Raw genomic sequence first — 22,372 nt, 5'->3', positions numbered from 1 at the left:
ACGTGGTAGCCCTTGGGGGGCCGCAGCTCCAAAGTTCGGGGGAGCGGGGCAGCCCGCGGTGGCGAGGTGCGGGGTCAGGGGTGCGGGGAAAGGCCAGGCGGGCGTTACCTCTCTGGGGTCTGCGACCGAGCCAGCTGCGCGGCGGCCAGCAGTAGCAGCGGCAGCAGCAGGCGGCAGAGCGGGATGCAGGCGCTCGCGCCCCCCATGGCCGGCAGCTCACTGCGGCATCCCGCTTGGCGCCCGCAGCCAGGTACCAAGTGCGCCGCGGCCGGCGGGAGGGCGGCTTTTGAAGGCGATCGCGGGCGGCCGACTCCACGCCTAATTTCCCCGGGGGACGCGCCCTGGCAGCCGCGGGCGGCGGCTGAATGTCCCGTTTGTTCTCCGGCGGGAGGGGCCCGGGCCTGTCCCCCGGGGCGGCCGCGGGGGAAGGGAGCCCCGCCAGCGGTACCCAGGGCCAGCCCCGGGGGTGGGGGTGGGGGGGTTGCCCCCAGCTTGCTTTTAAGTAAAACGCAGCGGGCCTGCTGGGGAACCCCCAGCTCCTCCTTTGTCTTCTTGGAACTGCAGCCCCAAGGGACAAGTAAAGGGATCCTTCCATAGTGGACCTCCGGCCCTCATTCTTGCTTTAAATTCAGATACACACACACACACACACACACACACACACACACACACACATGCACGCAAACACGCTAGAGCCTGTGTTCACGGGAGTGTAACAATGGCTAGAGAGAGAGTTTTGTGGGCAGATTTCAACATGTGTTTCCAAGCAAGCGATTTGTGAGTGAATTGTCATTAAATGTCAGATCCTCTCGTCTCACCGCCCACGTCAGGTTCTGGAAACGGTGTTTCTCTGCCGGCATCTCTGTTATTTGAAGAGTTATCCCAACGGCTGGAAAAGGAAACTTTATTGATGAATTAAAAGATCGACGCACTTCAGCCAGAGAACAGTTCTAGCCTTGTGGCGTACGCGAGGCTTTATTTAATGAGAGAAAAATTTCATCCCTTTATGGTAGCACATCACCAGAAAGTCATAAAAGACCGACAAGAGTAGAATGGACTCGACACTCATGGAAGATACAACTTAACTTTGAGGCTTTGTAAGTCTTGTTCCTTTTAAATTATTTTCACCTTCGTATGAAAAAAAAATCTAGGCAGTACTTATCAAGACTCCAGCTCTGGGGCTGAAGCACAGCTCAGAGGTTAAGAGTGTTGTTGCTCTTTCAGAGGACTCAAGTTCGGTTCCCAGCATCCATGTTCGGCAGCTCACAATTACCTGTAATTTCAGCTCCCTGGAATTTAATGCCCTCTTCTGGCCTCTGTGGGCACACACACACACACACACACACACACACACACACACGCACGCACGCACAGGCACAAATAAATATTTTTAAAGGACTAGATTTCTAGTAACGAGTTTGTAATGTTAAGAACTTAACACTCCGGCAGGCAGACTAAATGCAGGCCATAGTCTAAAAGTCTTCAGAGCTTAGATTGTATTAGCATTTTAAATAATTTTAAAATATCTATTTTATGTGTCTGGGTGCTCTGCCTGCATGTATATCTGTGCACCACACGTGTGCAGTGTTCAGAGGCTAAAAAAGGGCACCAGATCCCCTGGATCTGGAGTTACAGACAGTTGTGAGCCACCATGTGGGTGCTGGGAATCGAACCCTGGTCCTCTGGAAGGAAGAGTTGCTGGGACTCTTAATTGCTGAACCATCTCTCTAGCCCCTCTCTGACTTAGCATTGTTTTTTAAAAAGCAGGGGGGGGGGGCAACAAACCTCACCAGGAATTACAACTTTAAAAAAATTTCCTAAATGGACCACACCCTGTATGACATTTTTGTAAAAGGAATTACAGAATTTGGCAGCGTAAGTTATATTCTGAAACTTACACCCTCAACTTGGTTAAAAAAAAAAAAAAAACTTCTTTAAAAGAGCCAAGAGGAAGATAAGTTGTTTATTTTATACACATTCCCAGAATAAGCTATCAGAAAACTCAAGACTTTGTAGATAACTGTTTATTACAAAGTCACAGTTTGGAGTTCTCAAGTGAAAAATACTGCTCAATTCATTTTCTAGTAATGGTTTGGAGTTTTCATGCCTGAAACTATTTCATTTGTAGGATTTTTTAAAAAATAAAATAAAATAAATCAATGTTAACCATGCATAAATAGAAAACTCCTTGAGCATAAATATACAGAAGTATTTTCTCTTCTTAATTTATGGACTAATGGCCTTGTTTGTATCTCATTAAAAAATAAAAGGTTCTAACATGGATCATTCTGTTGTTGTTGACACTCATAAAAAAGATCTTACCATGTGATTTAAAAGTTTATTAAGAACAGCGTTATTTGCTCTTAAAAACACATATTTGACCTGGAACTACAGTTCTAACCAAAATTATAAACCTTAAATGTCCTGAGATGTTTAATGTGTTAAATTTGAGACAAACTCAAGGGACCTCTGAAGATGTGTGTACACTTCACATGTGAGGTCAGTTTCTGGTGTGAGGAAATGAGTCAAGAAGGTACAGAAGCTTCTAGAAGGGAGCTGTTGAGAGACGAGAGTCCTGTGGGTAGATGGACTGAAGGACAGCGGAGTGAGGGGCAGGAGTCCTCCTCACCTGAGTATGTGATACCCTCTCTGACATTGCCTGGTTGCACAGAGACTCAAAAGTCATGGGCACATGCACAAACCCACCCGCGAACTGACCTCTTGGAAGGTTAGCGTGCACTGTGCAGAATAGTGGCATCTGGTGTTGGCTGCTTCGTCTCTGGTGGACTCATCGACCTTGTAAACATCTAGAAATGCGCCATAAACTCTGACACGATCACTTACAGGTCAGCATTAGTCTTCTAAAAGATCCGGAATTAAATGTATCTATGGATGTGAAGACACTGGCAAAAATGAGCAATGATGAACTTTACAGGATGAAGGACCTCCGATGAGCTACTTCAGTGAACAGTTGAAAGAAACCAAAGAAGGTTGCTGATGGAAAGTCCCCACAGTGTGTCCCCTCCTCCCCCTTTGGATTGGATCTAGGGCCTCAATATATTTGAATCATGTATTCTACCTCTGAGGGACACCCCAAGCTCAAGAAAAATGTTTTTCAGTACCAAAGTATTAACAGAAGCAAAGTATGAATGAAACAAATGAGCCCCGGGAGTGCTCTTCCAAAAGTGATTCTGTTAGCTTTATACCCGTGAACAAACAAACATACCCGCAACAATCAAGTTACAAAGAGTTTTAAAAGGTTAGTCTTACCTTTTCGGAGGTTTTGTTCAACCTGTGACCGGTTGGCTGTGTTGCTTCCAGCCTGTGGCAGTGTATCACAACAGAAACCTGAGGGGGGAGACAGACTGTTCACCTTGTAGAGCGGTGGGTCTCAACCTTCCTGATGCTGAGACCCTTTGGTACACTTCCTCATGTTGTGGGGACCCCCAACCATAAAATTATTTTCACCGCTACTTCATAACTGTAATCTTGCTACTGTTATAAATCGTAATGTAGATTCATATGATGTGCAGGATGGTCTTTGGTGACCCCTGTGAAAGGGTCCTTGGACCCCCAGAGGGGTCAAAACCCACAGGTTGAGAACCACTGTTGAACAGGGAGGAAAAGGTAAAAGGAACAAGAAGGGACCAGGACCCTTACTCCTGTTTCAAGAAGGGTGTGCCTTCGGTTCCTGCCCCGCGGACCCTATCTCTTGGAGGCTCTGCCACTTCACAGCAGCACGTGGACTGAGGAACTTGACACACAGGCCTTGGGGACCACTCCAGATACAAACAGCAGCAGTGAGAGCCAAAAGTGAAAAGCAGATCTGTAGTTTGTTATGTGGTTTCATCAGGAAAATTCTATTTTAAAAGTTTGCTTACGGACTGGGAAGAAGACTAGGTGGGAGGAGCGAGGATCTGCGTTCAATCCCCAGCATCTACATAAAAGCTGAAAAGACAAAGCCCGGAGGTCAGAGCCAGGTGGGGCCCTGGCTGGCCATGGTCATCCCGGATGAAATGGTGAGCTCCCGGCTCAGTGAGAGACTCTCTCACAAAACAAGGTAACATGATATTGAGGAAGACACCTGGTATCAACCTCTGGCCGTACATGGAAGCATACATAGATACACATATGTAAATAACATATAACACATATACATAACAAAAAAAAGTTCATATTGATTCAGTCCTTGTTCATTTTGATAATTAACACTAATTTCAAATATAGTGGACATTTTGTGAATCCAAACAAAATTTGTTTTCTAATTTTCAGGTTCGTATTTTAAAATAAAACCCATAATAAGGTTTCAATATCTGCTGTAAATGTTTGTAGCTTATTTTAAGAAAATAAGTGGAATTGTACAATTAATCTTAGGTATGGTGTCAGTAATTTCTGACTATCTTTTTTTTTCTTTTAAGACAATGTTTTGCCGGGCGTTGGTGGCGCACGCCTTTAATCCCAGCACTCAGGAGGCAGAGCCAGGCGGATCTCTGTGAGTTCGAGGCCAGCCTGGGCTACCAAGTGAGCTCCAGGAAAGGCGCAAAGCTACACAGAGAAACCCTGTCTCGAAAAACCAAAAAAAAAAAAAAAAAAAAAGACAATGTTTAACCCTTAGCCTAGGCTAGCCTAGAATTCACTGTGTATGCAGGCTGACCTTGAGTTATAACAGTCCTCCTGCCTCCCTCAGCCTCCAGAACACTGGATCGCACATGTTGTCAGGAACTGTTTTAATCGATGATTGATGAGGAAGGGCCCAGCCCACTGTGGGCAGCAGCATCCTCGGCGGAACTGTATAAGAAGGCAGTTGAGCAGCTACAGGACAAACTGATGAACAGTGTTCCTCCATGGCCTGCGTTTCACCCTCTGCCTCCAGGTTCATACCTTGACTTCCCGGCTGACTTTCTTCAAGCTTGACTGTTAACTTGAATTGTAACCAAATAGACCTTTCCTCTTCTAAACTGATTTGATCACAGCAACAGGAAGCAAATCAGGATACTTGGTGTCTTGGTTGGGGCTTCTATTGCTGTGAAGAGACACCATGACCATAGCAACTCTTATAAAGGAAAACATTTAATTGGGGTGGCTTACAGTTAAGAGGTTCAGTCCATCACCATCATGGTGGGACATGGCAGTGTTATGGTGCTGGAGAGGTAGCTGAGAGTTCTACATCTTGTGCAGGCAACAGGAAGTGGTCTGAGACACTGGGTGTGGCTTGAGCACATATGAAGCTTCAAAGCCCACCCCCAGTGACACACTTCCTTCAACAAGGCCTTACCCACTCCAACAAAGCCACACCTCCTAATAGTGCCACTCTCTTTGGGGCCATTTTCTTTCCAACCACCACACTGGCTTCCTCTGGTTATCTTAAAGGTGTCTCAAAAACCAATCCAGAGGGCTTTGGATCAGGCTGAGGCTGAGGCTATGAGAGTTTCTGGACTCTCGCCTCTCCCTGTTCCAAGCTGTACCTGGAGGAGGTCAGGTGGGCTCTGTGCTCCAACTGTACTTTATTGGTCTTCTGATTTATAAGTGTTATCATATGAGGAAGGAAACAGGCCTGGAAAGCTACCAGTGTGAAGATTCTCTTTGTACAACCTAAGTTAATGATAATACAGCATTCTTGATGTTTCCTTAATATTTTTAATTCTTTAGGGCTATGAAAGTAGGGATTCCTTGTGTTCTTTTTTGGGAAATATGATAGTGTAGAGTTTTGACACTAATACTGCAGTGCTCAAAATGTCTTTCTTGGATTCAACTTTTTATCTCTTCCATTTAGCTTTTGCTGTTATTATTGTTACTATGATTTTGATGCTGGGGGTTGAACTCAAAGCTTTGTGCCCACTAGTCAAGTGCTCGACACTGAGCAGCATGACCAGCCCCTGAATTCATCTTGAGAAATGATGTCAACATGTAGGACCTCTGTTAGCTCTGAATTCTGTGCAATACTCAGTCAGCAGATACTCTATGTTCTTTCAAATTTACAATTAAAAGTTCACTTAAAAAATGTGCTACTAGCCCGGAGTAGTGGTGCATGCCTTTGATCTCAGCACTCTAGAGGCAGAGAGGCAAGCAAGTATTTGTGAGTTCAAGGCTAGCCTGGTCTACATAAAGAGATCTAGGATAGCCAGGGCTGCATAGAGAGAAAGACTCTGTCTCAAAAAAAAAAATTTTTTTTTTGTGACTATACATTAAGGAAGAGAAGTAAGCTTTTCTTCTGCCCTCCCATTACTCCTACCAAAAGTCCGGTGTTACAGAAGGATTGAGTCGATAACGGCTTCTTAGTCACAAATATGGCCAAGCAGGCAGCAGTTCACAATACCATTTAGAGAAATAGAGAAAAGGACTCAAGGCTTATTACCCAATAATAATGGCCAGAATTTCACCTGGCAAGTGGCCCTTAGAGAGATTCACTGGCATCACTGCCACTAACACAGCACTAAATACAGTCACTTGAACCTACAGCTGTCATCCCCGCAGCAAGCCTGTTGGGCACTTTCTGCCCTGGGAACTTCCTGCTACCCTCTACAGAATGAAAGCTCAGCACAGGATCCAAGAATTCATCTAAGTGCATAGGATGGGTACTGTGCATGTCACCCTCCTGCATCTCAGCTCCAAGGCAGGTTGAATCTCAGCACGTGGGGAATGAGGGTCACGCACTGTTGAAATCCTACCCCTTTCAAAAACCAGTGGACAGGCATGAGAATAATTACATCCATGCCAGGGATCTGCATAGCTCAATTGAGCTCATCTTCCTCACTGAGGAAAGCCCCTGAAGGGGTGTCTTCCGGTGTACTTCCAAGGTAATGTGTTTGAAATAGAAGCAGCTGCATTCACCTGCACAGGTGAGGCTGGGCCAGACATAGGCAGCCAGGCGAAGCTGGACAAGCTGAACTCAAAGGAGGCTCTCCATGACGGATCGTCACTGCCGTCAACATCACTACAGCATCGTGGTAGCAGCTACCTCGACCTTCCACTGAGCACTCAGTGTATAACCGGAGCCATGCTGAGTCCTGCACAGTAGCATTTCACTTGGTTTCCTTTCCTTTTTAAAAAATGTTTACGTATTAATTTCATTTTTTTCTTTTGTTGAAAATAGATTTTTCTCATACAATGTATCCTGATTATAGTTTCCCATCCTTCTCCTCCTCCAAGTTTCTCCCCCACCTTCCCTGCCCTCCGGATCCATTCCATTTCTGTCTCTCATTAGAAAAGAACAGGCTTCTAAGAGATAGCAACCGAACATGACAACATAAAATATAATAAGATGGACTTGCTTCTGTTTTCAAGTCTCGGAGGTAAGAGTGCTTGCTGTCATTTTACAGGCAGGGATTCTAAGATCTGAAGCAGTTATCCATTAATTTGTGTAAATGAAAAGCTGGGATTTGAACCCAGGCTGACTGAAAAAACAAGCTTGTAATCAGTACTGTAAGCTAACCCATCACGACCTCTATGAGGATGCAAAATGCTCACGACACTTGGAGACAGTGGGTGCAAATGGCCTGGCAGATGCTGTTTGCCTTCCCAGAATCCCTCCTGAGAGAAACCACCCCTCCTTGTGCTTTGTGGTTCTGTGAACACTGAGCCTATTCACTACTCAGGCACCCAGGTAGGGAATGTGACCAAGGACTGAATGAGAGCGCTCACTCAAGGTTTTTAATTATCTATTTTTGTCTCCTCTTTAATCCCCTGGAAGTAGTGTGGAAGCAAACATTTCCAGGACCAAACCTGAGGTCAGTGTTTCAGAACAACAGACCACATAAGCCTTCCTTGTGGAGCTGGAGTTCCAAGAATTACAAGGACTACTGAAAACTCAAGAGTTCTACCATGTAGTACTGAGAAGTCATGAATGGAAGATATAAGGATAATCAAAGCATTAATGCTAGCCAGTTATGGTTGGCAGTTGGATCATGAGCTCAAGGCCAGTTTGGCCTCCATCAAACCAAAGCCTAGAGATGTAGCTCAGTGCTTGCATGCAAGTGCTATATAATGCTTGCATGTGCAAGGCCCTGGCTTTGCAAATAACAATAATATTATTAATAATAAAAAAGCCAATTATGTAGACCATGAGTGACAATGAGGAGTATGACATATAGAAAACAACACCATGGAATCAAACCCAAATGCCTTGGAATTGTCTCGCTGCGTTGACTTGTAGAGACAGACTTTTGCCTGTAGGAGGGATTAGTGTCAGCTGCCTGTAACACAGATCTTCTTACTGCACAGGTGTATTTACCACATGGGAACAGCCTCATCCTATAGACAGACACGGAGTCAGTGAGTATGTTGTAGCTGGCTAGCCTGGCCGTCTCTCTGGCCTCGCTATTTCTCATAACCTTGACTCATAGCAAGCTAGCATTTGTCTGCAAGAAAGGCAGTGCAGTAGGGCCCCCTAAGGTAAAGACAAGGACAGCAGAGATGAGCCACCGAGCTGGCTGGTGAGATGAAGCCAGGAGTCTGGAACAAGACATACTCAGAGTAGCAGGAGCCCTTATCCAGGATCCCCTCTCCCTCAGATGTTCCTCCTCACTCAGGGATTCTAGAAGGTTGGAGCAGAGTTTGGTGGAAATACCTGAATCCTAGTCACACCAAGGAATAACAACAAACTGGCTTTTCAGCTGTGTAGTTTCATCTCTTTGTGTGTGTGTGTGTGTGTGTGTGTGTGTGTGTGTGTGTGTGTGTTGGAGAATGTCTTAAGTAAAAATATCCTTCAATATAAAGGAAATAACTTCTGTCTTAGGGTTTCTATTGCTGTGGAGAGACACCATGACTATGGCAACTCTTTTTTTTTTTTTTTTCATAGCAGGGTTTCTCTGTATAGCCTTGGCTGTCCTGGAATGCACTCTGTTGACCAGGCTGGCCTCGAACTCAGAGATCTGCCTGCATCTGCCTCCCGAGTGCTGGGATTAAAGGCATGTGTCACCATGCCAGGCTTAACTACAGCAACTCTTACAAAGGAAAATATTTAATTGAGGTGGCTCGCTTACAGTTTCAGAGGTTCAGTCCATTGTCATCATGATGGGGAGCATGGTGTCAGGGAGTATGGCTTCGTGCAGGCAGATGTGGTGCTGGAGCTGAGAGTGCTACATCTTGATTGGCAGGCAACAGGAAGTGGTCTGTCTCACTGGGTGTGGCTTGAGCACATATGAGACCTCAAAGCCTGCCTCTGCAGTGACACACTTCCTTCAATACAACCACACCTACTCCAACAAGGCCACACCTCCTAAAAGTGTCGCTCCCTTCAGGGGGCATTTTCTTTCAAGCCATCACATCTGCTCATTATGTAAAATCTGGAAATTAAAAAGAAAGAAAGAAAGACAAAATGACCCCCAAGACATCCAGAGACACTACTGGAACCACATTGGCCCCATTTACTTGTCCCTCTCCTGAACTACTATTTGGAGAACTTTATTGTCATCAAGGGCACAGTTGACAATTAGACAACCTGGCCAATTTACCTGGCTGTTCATTTTCAACTCAAGGAAAAACATGGCAGTCATTGCTCACTGAACACCTGGAGAGAAAGAGTTTGGATTCTCTATTTGAGCCTGGATTCTTATTACATTGCAAGATTGCTTTAGGGCTGCCATTTATGAAAAAGTAGGATTATAAAAAAGGAATTATCCAAATAAATATTATATGAAAACAAAGGGATTAGAGCTGTGAGACTGAGTAATTAAAGGATACTTTGTAACTTAGAACTTGAGAGAAAAGTACTACAGCATTTGCAAACGTGTGTACTTACGTATATTCACATGTAAAATTATGCTTAGGATCATAGTCACAAATCTACAATATCTAGTCACAAATCTACAATATCTAGTCACAAATCTACAATATATAGTCACAAATCTACAATATCTAGTCACAGATCTACAATATCTAGTCACAGATCTACAATATATAGTCACAAATCTACAATATATAGTCACAGATCTACAATATATAGTCACAGATCTACAATATCTAGTCACAGATCTACAATATATAGTCACAAATCTACAATATCTAGTCACAAATCTACAATATCTAGTCACAGATCTACAATATATAGTCACAAATCTACAATATATAGTCACAAATCTACAATATCTAGTCACAAATCTACAATATCTAGTCACAAATCTACAATATATAGTCACAGATCTACAATATATAGTCACAAATCTACAATATATAGTCACAGATCTACAATATATAGTCACAGATCTACAATATCTAGTCACAAATCTACAATATCTAGTCACAGATCTACAATATACAGTCACAAATCTACAATATATAGTCACAAATCTACAATATATAGTCACAAATCTACAATATACAGTCACAGATCTACAATATACAGTCACAAATCTACAATATATAGTCACAGATCTACAATATATAGTCACAAATCTACAATATACAGTCACAAATCTACAATATATAGTCACAAATCTACAATATACAGTCACAAATCTACAATATATAGTCACAAATCTACAATATATAGTCACAAATCTACAATATCTAGTCACAAATCTACAATATCTAGTCACAAATCTACAATATCTAGTCACAGATCTACAATATCTAGTCACAAATCTACAATATCTAGTCACAGATCTACACTATATAGTCACAAATCTACAATATAATAAGACAGGTTTAAAGCTTACATCAGCTCCTTTGCTCTCAGAATTCGGAAAATATTTTATAGCCCTGTAAAAGCTGGTGAAATAATCCCAACAAAAACTTCATTTTTCCTAAGAAAGGAAAACTGTGAATACACATTTTTGCTAAGATAATTTCAAAAGAAGATACACATGAGGAAAGCGTCATTCTCAATATAGGAACGTATTAAGCAACATCAACATACTTGAACATTAGCATAAACTTATCACGGGTATCAAATGGTTGTTAATTTTAAACCGTGGTGCTAGGCCTGCCTGTTCAACTGAACTTAATCAGAACATACTTCTTGCTTGACTCCTTTTTTTCCCCTTGGGGATATTAGGATTGATGCTTTGTAGCTGGGGGATGTTGGCCAGACACTAACCACCGTGGTCTCTCGACCCACAGTTCTCGGCTAACTGTGCGAATGGGAAGCGCCCACAGCAGACCGACCCCCTCTGTGCCTGGAGCTGGCAGTTGGCTCTGTTTCCTTGATTGGCAATGTTTCCATGGCAGTGTCTAGACACTTGGTTGTTGCTGCTGTTATTGCTGGTTTGTTTTCCTTTTATTTTTGTGGTATATTTAGGACGCCCCTTTTCTAAGTTCCAAACTGAGACTGCTCATCCACCTGCCCATTTTCTCTTCCAATTGTTTTTTACCATTCACTAATATCTGATTAGATTTCAGTCCAGGCTAATCCAAATCTTCTTTCTTCAGTCCCTCTATCAGTCCCCCAGTCCCTCCCTCTCTCCCTCCCTCTCTCCCTCCCTCCCTCCCTCTCTCCCTCTCTCCCTCCCTCCCTCCCTCCCTCCCTTCTGTTTTTCTGTTATTAGGAGCCTGTTCAATGCCAAGTGCTACAGCAGGCCCTGGAGATGCACCGAGCGCAGTAGAACAGGCCTGGTGCCCACACTCCTTGTGGAGAATGCCTGTAAAGTCTATTTTTTAGGACCCGAGGAGATGGCTCAGTCAGTTACATGCTGGCCTCTCGAGCATGAGGACCCGAGTTCAATCCCCAGCACCCATGTAAAAAGCCAGGCATAGTGGCACACACAGGAAGTGGACACTCGCCAGTCCAGCCGAAATGACACACTCCAGGCCAATGAGAAACCCTGTCTCAAAAAGGAGGTGAATGACATTCTTGAGGATGAAACCTGAGATCATCCTTTGCCTTCTACAGACACTCCCATGGTTGCCACCTCCTACTTTTAAAAGAGGGATTTATTTTCAAATAGCCTCATTCACTTTGCAATGTGTAGGTTTGGTCCTCTGAGTAGCAAACACCAAGATAGAATCAGACTGGCCGGACAAATGCCTCCGAGAGCCTGAGACTCCAAGGATTCTGCCCTCAGAGTGGAGTCAGAGGAACAAAGGGGAACAGAGCTCCAGGTCTGCTGCAGTCTGAGCAGAAGTTTGGCCACAGCAGTGAAGGACGCTAGCAAGAAGATGGCCCAGTAACAGGGAGGCTGTGCAGGCTACGGATGATGGTGGATAGGATGAGTGTAGCATTGGCATGCCCGAAGCTGTGGATCCCAAGCATGTGGTGGGCAGGGCTGCCAGCCAATGACAGTCCTTACAGCAGGTCATTCCCCCCCCCCCCGGAAGGAGAAGGATGTGGTGCACTGGCTGAACGCTAGGGTTTCATCCTAACAGGCAGCTTTGCTTTCTATGCCTTGGAGTGGGCGGGGGGTGGGGTGGGGGTGGGGTAGAAGGGGCAGAAGCTGCCCTGTGAAGGCTGCAGGTATCAGAACTCCGTGTTGTAGCTTTCCCTCCTCCCTGTGCTCATCTGTGCCCTCCATCTCACTAGGGAGGTCTCAGCATTGAAAGTGTAATGGCTTCTGTGGAGGGCTGGTGGTGGTCGGGCTTGTCTCAGGTGCCTAGGGATTCACTTCCCTGTCCAATTTTGTCCTCTAGCAGTCACCGACAGAGGACACCTTGACCATCTGCCTCCTCTAGCTGCTCAGGTTGTGTCCTTCTTGAGTCTCAAATCTAGGGACAACCTTGGGTTACGTTTCTTATTTTTTTTTAAAAAAAGTCAGAAATAAACACTCAATCTTCCCTACACTATCACTAAAAACACAAGAGCTATACTAGAAGAAAAGAGAGACTAGTCACTTTAATCTATCTAGTGACGGTACCATAGACTTGGGGGTTTACAAACAGCGAACATTTGTTCTCCTAGTTCTAGAATCTGGGAAGTTTGTGTTGAGGCTGTCATAGTCTGCGGATGTCAACTGACTCTCATGGGTGGCACTTTTCCATGGCGTCTTTGCTTAGCAGAGGGAGCAAAGCAACTGTCCTGATTTTGTAATCAGGTACTAATCCCAGTCCTGAGCTCCATTCCTTATCACCCCATCACCCTCAAAAAGACGCCCCCTGCCCCCCAGGCCCAGTATCTGCAGAGGTTGGGGGTTTCACTTCTAAATTTTGAGGGGAATGCAAACATTTGACCATAGGACCATGCAGGAAAAATGAACTTGAAAAACTACAAAGCCATGTGAATAGCTCCAGAATCATTATAACCCACCCACACGTGACTGAGCCCAACCTTGGGTTACCCTCTTGTCAAAGAATTCTAGCAAGTCTGAAAACATCTTGAATATCTCCACTAGCAGCATAATAGACAAATAACTCCACCCTCAACATCATCATTACTGCCAAGAGAATTTGGAAATTAAAAACAAAACAATGCTCTATTTAAGGCAAAAACAGTCAACAAACAAGACAAACCACTAAGAATCCAAGTAGTTAGTGTTTGAAGATCTGGTAGTTGGTGGGCAGCAAAGCCTATAGGCACTCCTATTCCCAGTGAGGTACAATAAGACAAGGAAGGCTGGCATGGCCTGGCCTTGGCAAACATGGGCACGGAGAGGGCAGAAATCAGTGGCAGAGAAGAGAGAAGGAATACTCCCTAGCCTGTGGGAGTCTTTCAAGGTGGCAGGTATCCTCTGGCTCCCTCCAAAAACTAAGTTAAGCTTCGCTCCTGTGGGAATGAAGAGGAAACCTTCTGGGGCTCTGCTTATGGGCACGATGGGCAGAAACAGGTCCTTTTGGAACATTTGAGTGATGCTAGTCACTTGGAGCAAGCAGTGTTGAACTGCTTCAGAGAACTGGCCACAGCACATGTAGTGTTGACCCAGGGCTTAACTGTCAACTCTTTCTTAGAAAAACAGTTCCCAGACTGCCCATCTAGACTCTTAGCCTGAATCAGTCTGGGTGAATGGCTCTGGGTGTCATCACTCAACTCAGGGGCTCCCAGGCTTGGGAACAGGAAATCTTGCACTGATTTTTGTAGTAACTATTGTCAAATTTTGCTCTCAGGTAAGGAGCTCAATGGGCACGTGGCTGAACCAAGGGTCACTGGATCCCTTTGTCCCCTTCCCAATGCTACCATATTGAAAAAAAAATCTCCATTTTCTGTTTTTATTATTAATTGGCTGTTTTAATTGGCTTATTGAATACAGGTGGTTGAACTTGACTTCTTGGGGTATAGATGGTGACCCCAAATTCAGTAATAGGCAGCTCTGGGGAAAAAAAAAACTTGAAGAAATAAGTGGAAGTTGATGAGTAGTTTCCAAGCATTTTGTACATTTTTACTGGGCAACTGAATTTGTTCATTAGAAGCAATTTTTCTCTTCATTAACATGGGAAATGATGTGGTACAGTTAACATGACCAGTAGTAGAATAAGATTCCATTAATAGATGCAGAAAGAAAGAATTTAATACATCAGATGATTTTCTAAAGTTAGTCTCAAGACCATCTTTGTAAATAGACCTGATTAAGTGCCGTGTCTTGATGTCCTCATCATGTTGACATTTCCTATTTCCAAATCAGAGGGTGGCCAACTCCAAGCCTTGAGCTAGTCCATTAAAAATAACAAGAACATGATTTTATTGTCTCTTCAATGGGACAATAAAACCACGGCTCCTGGTTTTATCTTAAGGCTAGAATAAAGATTTGGTGAAGAAAACCTACCATGAGACTACGTCATCTTGTGTTCAACCCCATGCTGCCTAACAGGAAAATGATGCAAACTCCTATGAGGAAAGCTAAAGTGAATTGGCTCTCATAACTTAAAGGTGGATCTTGGTTTCAATGATGTGACTGGAACCTAGCCAGTCTCTCACTGCTTTTGTCTCTTCCCTGTTGGTTCAGTTTCAAGTTACTGCCCCATCAGTTCACAAAATGCCCGTAGCAGTAGCAGACTTCAGGTCTATTAGATAAGATGTAGTAATTGGGAGATCACCCCCCAACCAGCAGCAGGTGGTTTCAGAGAGCCTGGAACCCCCATCCCCAAGACTATGAGAAAGCAGTGACAAGTCATCTGGAGTGCTGGACTTAACTGAGTGTGCAAGAAGACATCACTGGTGGAACCGAGTATTTGGCCCCAGTTCTGGACCTAAGCTAGAAAAATACTCAGTAGCTCCCCAGGTTGTAATAGGTGCCTTGACTGTCTGGTGTGCAAGAACTGGGTTCCAGAAGAATAAAAAACTTGCAGCAAGCGGTAGATGGTGGCTTCCTACTACAGATCGCCAGTCATGGCGGCTTTGTGCAAATCAATCAGAAGACAGTTGAAAAAGAGGCAAACAAAGCCAAAGACAGATTAAGAAACAAGAGAGTAATGCAACCTCTGAAATCAATGCATTTGAAGCAACAGAATTTTTCAGTCAGAACATTGTGACAGCCATTGACTTTGTGGGTGGCTTTTGCCAGGCCTCCCATATTAAGGACTCAAAATCCCTGTCTTGATCCAACCGTAAGAAGAGAAGTGGTGGCCACAGGGTGATCATCTCTCAGGAACATATGTCATCAGAGTCTCCAGAGCAAGAAACAACAATGAGCCGCATAATAGCAAAGGCCAACAGCTTAGCATTTTGCCATCTGAAGCTTGGGAAGCTAGTATCTGCTAGAGGACAACCTATGTGGTGTGTGAACAACAGCATTCTTGAGCAAATTGTGGCTTCTGCAATTCTTAAAAAATTACATTTGTTTAGAAACTAGCCTATAAATATTATCATTGGATATAAATATGGAGAGAGAGAAAAGCTATTGTGTGTACTGTCCAATGAAATACTGTCCTTTTTTTTATTTAAATGGTTCTATTTTGTTCTTTACTGTATAGTGCCAATAATTAAAACCTACTCTCATAACTTCAATATTAGATCTGACTTTTTAAAAGATGTGTTTGCAATAAACTGAAGAATTGTGGTGTCCTTTTGTGGAAGGCCTTGGAAACAATAGAATTATTAAGATACTAAACTCTTCCAATGAACCGATGTTGAGATTGTTTTTTCCCAGGTTCTTACTTTGCTTATATACAATCTTTACATTAAAGAAGGCTCTTGTAAGAATATACTACATGTCTACAGTGATTTTTCCTTCTCTGATGTTTACGGTTTTAAAAATATTTCCTTGTACGTTCTCATTTTTCAGATTTGTTTTGTTTGATTTATTTATCCTGACAGCCTGGAAAGAACTAATTATTTTGGGAGTACATATTGGTTTTACTAACCCATTTTATCCTCCCCATTGATATATTTATTAACTTCAAATGCATCTTGTTCTTTATTTCTAAAAACCCTAATTCTAATTTCGGCCTCTTCTTCACCAAAAGGTACAAATTGTTTTAAAATACTTAAATGTATAATATGAATTTGCCATCTGAAAAGTTGTGATTTTCTGTGTAATCATAAAATTAAAGCTGAAATAGAACTCACTGCTTGACTGAGTGTGTGATGTAAGCACTGAGGCTCACGGGTGCTGTTAGCATCATGTTGTTTGAATGTCAGGGCCAGTTTGCTTGTTTCTCAGGGCCAGCATCACACTTGCTCAGAGCTTCCCTTGTTCACAAACTTTCAGTGTTTAGTCTTGCCTGAGAGTTCTAGGTTGGTCCTCATACTATATTCTATGTATTATAAACATAGAGCATTCCATATTTTGGTATCAGTTATAAGCTGCATGCATTTTCTGTGTTAAATGCCTTTGTATCGAATGTGGGACTGATTTTTAATTTCTTATTTTTCATTAGTACCTCAGATATAATGCTAAATAAAAATCAGTTTCTTAATATGAAACAGTAATTATCCCTTTCCTGGGACTTATTTACGAATCACACCCCGTTTTATTGGCTCTGTTCAGATGTTGCTCCATCCCTACACCAGTTATTGTAACCAAAAGTGACAATCTTCAGTGGCCACAGTCAATGGGGAGGTATGTAACTTGCCAAAGTGCTAAGAATAAGAGACTGACTGCTCATTTCTAAATGGAACATCTGTCTCAACCCCAAACCCCACACCATCATCACCAAGGATCAGGGAACATAGAGGAAGAAGAGGCGGAAAGAATGTAAGAGCTGGAGGCTGGGGAGGAGAGCTGTGGCGTGGTGTCCTCTGGGAGGGCAGGACTATCTCGCTCATGAGCTCACAGCAGCTGGGCTGACCTGCAGGATGCCAGGCTGGCCACAATTCCAGCACCAGGGTAGCCAGTCTTCAGGGTCACACCTTACTGAGGAGCTGCTGGCAGTTGATAGCTGCTCGGGGAGGGATAATCATCTTTATTCCAACACCCATGCACTTAGGGACCAGCACTAACTGGACTTAGTGGGTTCTAAAAAAAAAATAATAACGTACAGTTTGGGTTGGGGTGTGTGTTGGGGAGGATAAGATTGTTGTAAGGGATAGCTATGATTATATTTCATTGTATGCATGTATGAAATTCTCATGTATGAGTGTATGAAATCCTTAAGAATATGATTTTTGCTAATAATAATAATAAACAAAAGTGGCATTCTTTCTAATTGTCTAGGCTTCAGTCACGCTGCCATACTACAAGCCAAGGGTTGAATTGGCCCCACTAGAATCTTATGGATGGAGAGAGCAGAGCTGGAGACAGCCCTGAGGGCAATCTTGCTGTGGTTCCTTGGCTAAGGTGTCAAGACCACTGCTGTTGCTGGGTCTCCAACGCCCTCCAGAGGCAGAAGAGACCAACTCCCGAAGTGTCTCTTCCCACTTCTCCCAAAGGCTTGCACTTGAGGCCCCCGCCCTGTGCTCCCACTTCTGGAGGCCACCGAAAGATCTGATAAATGGAACCCAAGTGTTGTGTGCACAAGCAACAGGCGGGGCTGTTAGATGCCATTGTTTGTGGTGGTGAAATAGAGGGTGTGGAGACGGGCAGTTCCTAGATTTGTTGATGCCTTGCTCAGAGCCCTCAATGTAGGAACCAAAGGGAGTGGATGGTTGAGGGAGCACCAAGGTGAAGAGATGGACTTGAGCTTGAGTTGACTGCCTGGTGCATTACCCACAGTGACTCACCCAGAGCTGCTGGCCTAATTAGGCAGGGTGTGGGGAGAGGGGTCATGCTTCTGCTCTTGGAGATCTCAGTCAGACAGCCCTGTGAGTTGTCACATATTTTGTTCTAAGTCCCTAGGGTGACAGTCTGGCCATCAATGGATAGGAACCATAACTTTCCTACACTGGGAGATTACTCTGCATTTGCCGGTTCTAACCAAGAACTAATCAAAAATATTTTGAGAAGAAAAGTTAGTATTGCATTCTGGCATCATTATTCCCTTAACAATACAGCACAAAAGCTATCTACATAGCACTTTCATTGGGTTGAGTATTAAGTAACCTAGAGATGTTTTAAAATATGCAAACATGCCCAGGTTATGTGCAAATACTACACAATTTTATGCAGTTTATCACTCACAGTGGCCCTTGGATTCCCAAGAGACTGCACATGCCTGGGAACAGTGACAGCAGTGGACTTGACTGGTCTGTTGGCCCTACAACAGGTCATTTTCAGACAACCCAGAGTTGACATTTTAGTCACAGCATCTAACGGTGGGTTGCCATGTGCTAAGCAAAGTACTACAGACTTAGCATGCATTGTCTCTGTTGTTCTTTACAGCAAATGTGTGGGTCAAGAACTATCTCCCCAGGGGTTGGGGATTTAGCTCAGTGGTAGAACGCAAAGCACAAGGCCTGGATTCGGTCCTCAGCTGTGAGGAAAACAAAACAAAACAAAAGAAGAACTATCTCCCCATAATTTACAGATGAGGTCAAGTACAGCAAAGAAGGTTCGGTAAACATAGCTCTACATTGCCAGACTTTTGTCTGCCTCCATCACTGATTCACTCTCCAGCAGTGATGCATTCCCAGTGCCTGCTTTCAGCAGTTATTCAATAAGCATTTTCTTTCAGTAGGCATAGTGACACATCCCTGTAGTTCTAGCACATGGGAGGCAGAAAAGGAATGATCAAGGGTCAGGACCAGGCTTTGCTACATAGTGAGACTGAGACGAGCCAGAGGCACATGAGACCCTATCACAAATGCGTGTGTGTGTGTGTGTGTGTGTGTGTGTGTGTGTGTGTGTGTGTGTGTAATTCAACGATGTTTTGAATTGATGGATGATGCTGTAGATGCTGTGTGGTCTCTCTGTTCAGGATCATGGCCGTGTGCTCCAGCCTCTGGGTGAGCTGGCTGCTAAGGCTCCCAGCTGGCTTCTCTCCAGGACTCTCTGCTAAAAGGTTCCATCCCTCCCCAAGGATTGCACCCAAGACTGGTCTGTGCAAGAATGAAAAGATCAATCCCACTTTGGGAAGACTGAGTTCCACCTGAGGGCCACTCAGCCGAAGTCTGTCATGGCGGACAGCAGTTCTGCCTCTCCTCTGTCTCCTCCAGCTGCCCTTCTTCCCTCCCAGGTGTCTTCCTTGTCAAGACTCCTCCTCACAGACACTGCGCATACTCAGTCCAGGGAACTTGACTCCAGGCAGTGGGAATGTGCTCTTGGCCCAGTCTGGCGGCTCTCACTTCCAGCATGATATCTGCAGCCTGATCTTCCTCTAAAACTGTTTGAGGCTACTTGGCGGCTGCTTGCTTGCTCCAAACTGTGCTTTTAGAAAGCTTGTGCAAGCCTTGTGGGAAACTGAATGCTCAGGGGGTGGCCACCTCTCACCTTTGCGGTCACTGAGGCTGCAGGTCCTGGCTCTCCCTGTGTCTGGGGATGAATCTCTTGCCCCAGTACTCAGTGCCTACTCCTGTCTAGCATGAGTAAAGTCACAGTGGTAATGTACCAGTTGAGAATAAGACCACTACCACAGTCTTTTTTTTTCAAAACAGGGTTTCTCTGTGTAGCAGCTCTGGCTGTCCTGGAACTCGCTTTATAGAACAGGCTGGCCTCGAACTCACAGAGATCCACCTGCCTCTGCCTCCCGAGTGCTGGGATTAAAAGCATGTGCCACCATGCCCTGTGGCTACCACAATTTTCATGCCAAATTGGAAACAAGCTTTGATTAAACACTGGCCAAGATGATGGACTCTGGCCAAGACCATTCCAAGATTCCCAGAAAATGGTGATGAGTCACATTTTGCAGAGGCTTATAAAGGCAAACCCATAAGGCTACATATTTCCCACCAGGTCCAATCAGGGGCAAGCATATGTCCTGACCTTCTTCCTGCCTGCATGCTTGATCAAACACATCTGGTGCAGCTGGGTCAAATAAACTTGATTAGGGATTGAAAACCCATGGCTTGTTATCTTGTATCAACAATAGCCTCCAGCATTTTAGGAAGTATCTGTCCTTGGGCAAGTGGACTTACAGGTTAGAGGCAGTTTTGTTTTCTAGATCTCTCAGACACAGTAATTAAAACTTCAAACATAACTTTAGTTCTCACAGTAACCTAAGACATGAAAAGTGATGTTTGTTCCCCATGGGAGGCTCTCAGGAGCAGTACCATGGCCTTACATGATGATGGCCTCTTAGCTATCAGTTCAGTTTCTCCTTCCTGCAAAGTCCCTGGGGCATCTCTTCTTCTTCTTCTTCTTCTTCTTCTTCTTCTTCTTCTTCTTCTTCTTCTTCTTCTTCTTCTTCTTCTTCTTCTTCTTCTTCTTCTTCTCCTTCTCCTTCTCCTTCTCCTTCTCCTTCTCCTTCTCCTTCTCCTTCTCCTTCTCCTTCTCCTTCTCCTTCTCCTTCTCCTTCTCCTTCTCCTTCTCCTCCTTCTCCTCCTCCTCTTCTTCTCCTATTTGCCTGTTTTTCAGGCCCCATTATGCTCACTGTGAATCATTGATTGGTCAGTGATATTCCCTCAGCTCCTCTGTAAGCTCTCCTGAGTCTCTGTTTCTTTTGCCTTCCTCCACTACCCACCACGCTCTGCAAATATTGACTATGTCTTGGCAGGGAGCCGGGATGTGGATGCTATGGGAAGAGGTATCGACTTACAGAGAAAACACCCAGAAAATGTCTTGCTATGTGTGGTAGAAGAGTTAGGAAGTCACACACCTGCCATCCTTTTTTATTCATCTCTAGAAATGGGGGTTCTTTGTTAAGCTGATAAGATGATTAGCTAAATAATAGGTGCAGATAGAGCACTTGGCCAGGAGTACTTCATTAATGGTACCTGTGCCACGATGAGGCTTTTGACGCTCAGTTCAAAACCACTGTGCAGTGTTGTGGTGGGGCTGGGACTGCGCGGGGCACATTTCTGTTTGATCAGCTGTTCCCTGGGGTGGGGGTGGGGGGCTCTGTTGATGGGGAAACCAGAGCACTGTGGGGCTGGAAGAAGGGAAGGATTCTCTCTTTTCCCCTGTGGGTTCAATCAACCACAAGTGTCACCTCAGCCACGTTCCCTCCATCCCCTGCTGGAGCAGCTTCTGAATCTAGTGGGAAGTTTCTCCCTCACCACCTTCATGGCGCCTCCTAGGTACCAGGGTACTGTTACCCCATCCTCAGGGGCCCTGGGTTACTCTTCTAATCCCCTACCCCACCACCCCACTTCTGGGGGCAACAATTGCTTCCAGCAGCCTCTGCTGCTACTCTTCTCTAGTGTCCTCCTCTTTAGCCTCACACCTAGAGTCTTAGTTCAGCTTTCTGCCGTGAAGAGACACCACGACCATGGCAACCCTTATAAAGGAAAGCACTTAATTGGGGCTGACTCACAGTTCAGAGGGGCAGTCCATTGTCATCGTGGAAGGAAGCATGGTGGCACACAGGCAGACACGGTGCTGGAGAGGAGCTGAGGGTCCTACATCTGTGTCAGCAGGAAGAGGGGAGACATTGGACCTGGCTTGAGCATCCGAGACCTCAAAGCCTGCCCCCGGTGACACATTTCCTCCAACAAGGCCACGCCTACTCCAACAAGGCCACGCCTACTCCAACAAGGCCACGCCTACTCCAACAAGGCCACGCCTACTCCAACAAGGCCACACCTCCTAATAGTGCCACTCCCTATGGACCTATGGGCCCTTTTCATTCAAGCTACCACACCTAGAGAGCAATGTTTTAAGCACTTAATTCTTACTGCTCCAGTCTGGAGTTTGTCTCCTGATTATATATACCCTAATGGGTTCATTGTATAAGTGACCAACAGTTCACATTGGTTCAGGATTTCCCCAAGGTCACAGAGCCTGTAGGTACCTCGTGGGCATTTAAATCAGGGTCTACCTGATAGCAGACCTGATGGCAGTGAGAGTGATCAGGATGCTTTCACTCCAGGGCACTCCCAGCTTCTTGTCTTGCTGGCTTCATCCTTTGAGCCCCGTCATATGTTCCACCCGCCACCCTGAAGCTTGGAACTATGGGTAAAGCCCCAGTTGCAACGCCGTGACAGTGTCTACAATGGCTGGGTTCTTCTCGACGATCTATTTGAGAAGATGATCTGAGCCAACTCCTGAATTTTTCATCAAGTAAAAAGGGATAAATCATAAATTAGTCATAAAGGGATATG

General features: G+C 44.7%; 1 protein-coding gene and 1 pseudogene across 2 annotated transcripts in view; one reads left to right on the top strand and one right to left on the bottom strand.

The window, feature by feature from the left end:
- Positions 1-2,854, bottom strand: part of Pcolce2 (procollagen C-endopeptidase enhancer 2) — a 59,004-nt gene extending 56,150 nt beyond the window's left edge. The window contains exon 1 of one of the 2 annotated variants that reach the window (XM_037207846.1): positions 2,719-2,854. Coding sequence is in view for 1 of the 2 variants with exons in the window: in XM_028866002.2 (XP_028721835.1) it covers positions 109-206 (98 nt within the window). In the remaining variant the exon portion in view is untranslated. Of the gene's footprint in view, positions 1-108; positions 372-2,718 lie in introns of those variants that run through there. The other variant, XM_028866002.2, reaches the window with a different exon arrangement.
- LOC114690993 lies at positions 205-15,669 on the top strand (annotated as a pseudogene).
- Positions 15,670-22,372: the final 6,703 nt, after the last annotated feature.

This window comes from Peromyscus leucopus, chromosome 7 (genome assembly GCF_004664715.2).
Source record: "Peromyscus leucopus breed LL Stock chromosome 7, UCI_PerLeu_2.1, whole genome shotgun sequence".
NCBI lineage: Eukaryota > Metazoa > Chordata > Mammalia > Rodentia > Cricetidae > Peromyscus > Peromyscus leucopus.
The sequence above is the reverse complement of the archived record's forward strand: the minus strand, read 5'-3'. Positions and strand labels throughout refer to the sequence as shown.